The sequence below is a fragment of the Trachinotus anak genome, unplaced genomic scaffold (genome assembly GCF_046630095.1).
Source record: "Trachinotus anak isolate AG129_WGS33_773 ecotype Australia unplaced genomic scaffold, CSIRO_AGI_Tana_v1 ptg000004l, whole genome shotgun sequence".
In the NCBI taxonomy this organism is placed as follows: Eukaryota; Metazoa; Chordata; class Actinopteri; order Carangiformes; family Carangidae; genus Trachinotus; species Trachinotus anak.
In genome coordinates, this window is record NW_027273855.1 from 15,617,149 (window position 1) to 15,622,909 (window position 5,761).

Here is a 5,761-nt window from a genome sequence, read left to right on the forward strand (position 1 = left end):
GTCGCATGAGTCTCATGTCAGAGTTTCACCTTTCTGCACTTGAGCTTTCAAGGCAGCTGAATATTTAGCTGAGGGTATAGTTATGCGTGCGATGAGGAATACCCAGCGTAGAGTTACCCCAACACTGCAGCATGAGCATTTTCACTGCCACTAACTTACCCTTGCCAGCGATGCATGTGTGGAGGAGTAGGATAACACCTGTCAAGCTTGCATCAGAAAAAGTACTACAGCGTATACACTCAACCTGTAGCCCTACCGGAGAATACATGAATGAATGAGTTCCACCTCTGTCATTGTAGACTATAATATTCCACACTGAAGGCTACACACACTCCACAAATAACACAAACATTGCATTTATAAATATTTATTCAGCATTTAGAAATCTGTATTTACATGCGTAATTCTAAAATGAACTTAAAAAATAAACAATTATCTTCTCAACTGTTTGAAACACTTTCAACATGTTGAAATGTTAAAGTTGTTCTCAATCTAAATTCACAGTTTGAGAAAACTGAAAAAATACAGGATATATATTTACATTGGTTAAATTGTTCAAAGTACTTTGACCCACATTTTCCAGAAAAAAAAAAGAGTGCAGCCCAAAACTGCACCCTGCTCTGCTTCTAATTCCTAACATGATACATTTGTGTGAGCTCCTCTATCTCTGAAAGTCATGCAAACCTGACCAGTCACAGTCAACTAAGAGAAAGTGGCTACACAGAGGTCATGTTGCTCTTTTTTTTTTTTCCAGACGACTTGGTCCCAAAAGCACTGCAGATCCTGTCAATAAAATCTTGTCCATCATCGCTGTAGTTTACCGCCGTCAAACTCTCACCACAAAAAGCTGCTCTCCAAAGTGAACTGTGGTGGGCCTGAATCGAACTGTTCAGCTTGCAAGTTACATAATCAGAGTTGTGTAGACTGCCACAGAAAGATTCACAGTACCCAGTAAAAACCCCAAACACCTAAACCACAATTATTTTTCAAAGCAAACATCAGAAAGCTTCTATTGTAGAATATTGCCCTTGCGACCAACTATTTAAAAAGCAGTGTAGATAACAAGATATCCAAATCTTTGTTTCGTTTTTAAGCCTCCTCTCCCAACCAGGCTGTTTAGAAGACAGCACGTAGCGATCATTTTGTGAGCAAAGTTATTTACCAAATTATATCTATTCTAAAAACAAATAAACTATATACATAGACCAGGATCAACATCCATGGCCCAGTTTCACATGTAACCCTTTAAAACAGGATTGAAGCTATTCAAGTAAAGTTTCAACATTATGCCGTTGTTAATTGGTGCTCTGTTGCACACTTAGGTTTCTTTTGCAACACCATGTAACAGCCATCATCGAGTGAATGCCAAGATGGGCAGCTGGAGGGATATGCAGGTTAAGGTTACTGTGAAGGGTAAGTGATATGGGGTGCATTTGGGGGCAGGGTCTAAATCTAAGGAAAATGGGGAAAGGTTTGGTGCCACAGGAGAAGAGTCAAGTCTAATATGGGTGAAATGAATGGAAGTTATACCTTTCTCGCAATACGCTCCACTGAAGCCCAGATGGACAGATATGTTTCAATCTCCATCTTTTAAATAAGACATAGTTATGCTAAAGGCATTATTTGAAACCATTTTGAAATTGAATGGCATCTCTCTGGTCCCTTTAGCGTTTTACTCTGAAAACCTCCAATAATAAAGAGGTACACAGTAATAGAGAGCTGGGTCCATAGCTGCCTGTAATTTAATGAGGTGGCAGAAAGACTAGGGAACAGCTTGTTTATGCAGAGTAGATGTTGTAGGGGCTGTACCCCAGCAGGAACTCTCCAACTCCTACAAAGTACACAACCTGGGCGATACCAAAGAGTGGAGCAATAACCAGGGCGCGGCAACTGGCCCCCTTAAGGAACGCTCCGGGCCCCTCCTTTCTCAGGATCTTTCTGCAATGGAGGAGAGAGCACAGGGTTAGCATGAAACTTACACCATTTGTACCAACCCCAGAAAGGGAAAGGCACAAGATATTGGGATTCATCCCAGTTACATTTGCTGGGAATCCAATGATAAAATTACCTGACACAGTCCACCACTCCATTGTAGGTTTCCTCATTAGCTCCTTTTTTGAGCGATTGTAGCCTTGTCTTGACCACTGGACAGAACATGAAAAAAACTGAGTTGAAAATTAAGTTGAGAATTTATAAAATCTGCAAAACAAGTTAGTTAGTTAAAATTAAACTGATGTAAAGTTCACAATCCCCCGAGCATTGAGCAGATATCTGCATAGACTAGAGTCCCTCACCGTCACAAGGACTGACAGCTACTGCAGCAATGGATCCAGCCGCACAGCCTGACATGAAGGACCAATAGAAGGGCACAGATGGGTCTTCAGATGAATGCCGGCCGAGCTGGTGCAGATGTGCGAAAAGAGGGAAGTACACAACAGAGAATGGGATGTCCCTGGAAAGGCAATAAACAAGCATGTTTACTACATTAAGAGACCGCAAACCAAAGATGGAAAACTACTGAAGCATGGTCAAGGAGTAAATCGCATCTCACCTCATCAACGTGGCCCCGAGTCCCCTGTACAGTCCTGTGACTCCTTTGGTCCTCAGCAGCTCTCTGGTGATCTCTGTGGCGGACACTCGTATGACTTGAGGTGCAGGGGTGGTGTTGTAAGCACGGCTGAGAACAGCACTGGTCCCCCCCATCTTCAGAGTCGTTACCACGCTAGGCATCACCCTCTGCTGGGCAGCTAGCAGGAAACACCAAACATATGGGTTGTCACAAACGCATAAAAAGTAACATCCCGAAGCATTATTTGATGCTGGTAATCTATTCTGCTGCTTATCTTGCAATTACCTAGCCTGCCAGCATCCTGCAACTGGATCTTGAGCATTTCCATGGGTGTGGTGATAATGACCTGACACATTCCTGCACAGCATCCTGCCAGCATCTCCTTGAACACTGTCAACTTGCCTCTGAAAACACAGACACCAAGTTAAAAACCAAGAATGGCACTGGAATACAAGACAATTTGCTTTTTCAGACCTACAACTCACCCATCTTTGCTCAGCTGGTGGCGGAAGAAGTCATTAGCAGCTAGCTTGATAGCCTTCTCTGGGGTTACCAGGGTGAGATTTACTGCAGCACCTACAATAACAGGCATTGCTCATGACGAACTTTATTCTAATTAAAACAAAAATGCAGCCACTCTCACCGAACCATAGGCATTGAGGAACTTGAAAGCACAATTTGCACAGCAGGGATAGATGAAACAAATCATGTATTTAATAAAACAGAAGAGTAGGTATAACAAATCTACAGGCAATAGGATGTCTGTGAATCAAATGAATTCCACTCAGTGTCTGCTTGTCAATCAGACAAGGATTAGCCTACTTTTGTTAGAGTTTTCTTACATAAGTTACATAAGTGCCCAGTAAGTATATATAATGCAAGGCACATATTATAAAGGGTAAGTATAGGCAGTCTGACTAGTCTTACCTCTATACATGCCAAAGTAGCCTTCAGATCTAACTGTCTTTATGAGGCAATCCATCCTGAAGAAAAAAAAATAGATTAGCTATGTGCAGGGAAGGTTGTCACGCTATATTCTGCTATGTTAAATAGTGTTTTTCTATCACAAAATAGTGTATTCAACAAAAAATACTGAAAATCTTGACAATCAAACTTGTTGCCAACATGGGGACAACAGGTCAGCTAATTTCACTCTAAAAGCTATCACTGAAAGGTGGCGACTTTAAGAAACCTGTATGGCAAAAAAGGACATTATGTACACATTTATTAAAGTAAACAATATCAGGCTTTTGACAATAGACATGAAGTGGGAAAGGGCAGTACAAACATCAGTGATCTTCTCAGCAGGAACCTTACATGTTCTTGTAGAGTTGCTGCCCGCTGCGCTGGTTCTGCAAGCGGGTCTTGGCCAGGTCGATAGGAAACACACAGGTGACTCCTACCATGCCTGCAATCCCTCCATTTATCAGTTTGGCCGGGAGGCTGTTCATAGACAAGTCAGAACAAACATGAACAAAATAATCTTTCCTATTCTCATTACGTTTTGCAGTGGAGTAAGGTGGGGTGCTCTTAGGCAAAGTGACAAAGCCTGCTGAAACTGAACTGAGCAGTACAAGGATTTGTCATCTAAAGCACAGGATTAAGGACGTTGTCTGTGTGGGAAGGTAATTTAATATACCTTTTAAGGTGTGTGTGTGAGGGAGTGTGTAGTGTGTTTGTCTCCAAGTGAGGCATTAGCACTGCAACAGAACTGGGTACAGAGTGACTGCCTCTGGGAATCTAGTCATCCAAAAATAACTTGTAACAGAGTAAATCAAGCAACATACACCGATGTGTATGAGGCATTACACTTGCTAAGGCTTCCCTGATTTGCCATCTTAGCTCTAGAAGAACAACAAAAAACTAGAACACCTTACTATATAAAGTTAATGGAATGAAATAATTAAAGCATGCTTTATTTCTGTTTTTCTCTTTAAGCAGCCCACTCTCGATCACGCTGGAGGGTTTGGTCAGCTTCATACCTTATCTGCTGTTGCTGGGCCATGGTTCTTGGTTGTTTAAGTGCAAAAGTTGGTCAGCACAAAGGAGGAGGCCGCAGAGGGAGAGCAGGCTGAGAGTCCCTGAGAGACACTGAGCAAGGCAAGAGTAGAAAAGAAGCTTGGGGTTATATATACATAGAGGTATGCCCAGCCCTGCAGATACATGGATAAATTCGACAGTGCTCTCCACCCCCCTGCACTGCTAGCCAAGAAATGGAGCCAGGGTCAGTCGTCACCTTACCAAAATCTAACCATAATGCAAATAGCTTCCACCTGGCATTAACTGTGTCAGGGGATTATTTTCATTTGCAAATAGGGCCTCTGTCCACATTCATTATTTGTGTACTATTTTATTAAATTTGAAGCAGTTGGGTTGTTTGCTTAAGGAGAAGGCAGGACTAATGCTGACTGTGCAAAAGGTGCTGCAGTAGTTTCTGGCTTATACCACTTAGGTATAAATGGAACTATATTTTGCACAACCAGGATCATTCAGGCACATTCAGAATCAAAACACATCTATAATGAAGCTCTTTCAAAGTAAACTAAAATGTTCATGACTTTTCTCTCTAACTTTAATCTCTTGGCTTCTAAAATGTATCCAAAACAGACCAAGTGCAGCTCGAAGGCGCCCCAAGTGGTCAACGAAGCGACTCTCTCAATCTGTGATCTTCTGTGGGGGTCCAGAAAAGAACACGGATGCTTTGACCAAGTATTGAGCGCTGCCACCAGTTTGCATTCAAAATCAGTGAACCTGTCTGAATACTATGGATTCATCACTTTAGTTGACAGCTGGTAAAAGCTTTTGGAAATACAGCTGCAGGATACAGGCTGTCACAGGTCACAAAATATAAACCTGTTAAACAGACTTTGTTAACAGTATGGGCTCTGAATATGTCCTGACGTTACACATGCTCTAAACCATACTTTGCACATTTTTCACACCTGTCCTGCTCCTTGACGGGCTACAGCACACTGATCAGAATAACTAGCAAGCTGATATCAAGCTATTAGTATTAGTATTAGTTCTAACAGCATGAGATAATTTGCATCACCTACCTTGAAATGGAGTCAAAGATTTAGTGCTGTATCAAAGTTCAGCTGCCGACCCTTCCTCTGCACAACTGCAGGACTCAATGAATGACAGGAGGGAGGCAGGACGCGTGTGCCAACAGCCAGGGGTGTTTCAGAACTG

At 42.2% G+C, this 5,761-nt stretch overlaps 1 protein-coding gene across 1 annotated transcript; it reads right to left on the minus strand.

Annotated features, from left to right (window-relative positions):
• Positions 1–351: 351 nt before the first annotated feature.
• On the minus strand, positions 352–5,761 carry LOC139620625 (mitochondrial glutamate carrier 1-like). The gene is made up of 10 exons (XM_071476348.1): positions 5,626–5,761; positions 4,552–4,660; positions 3,887–4,012; positions 3,497–3,552; positions 3,055–3,145; positions 2,855–2,973; positions 2,552–2,747; positions 2,295–2,452; positions 2,069–2,144; positions 352–1,938 (listed from the first exon to the last, which is right to left on the minus strand). The coding sequence occupies exons 2-10, from the start codon at positions 4,572–4,574 to the stop codon at positions 1,779–1,781; spliced, it is 1,005 nt and encodes a 334-aa protein (XP_071332449.1). The 5' UTR covers positions 4,575–4,660; positions 5,626–5,761; the 3' UTR covers positions 352–1,778.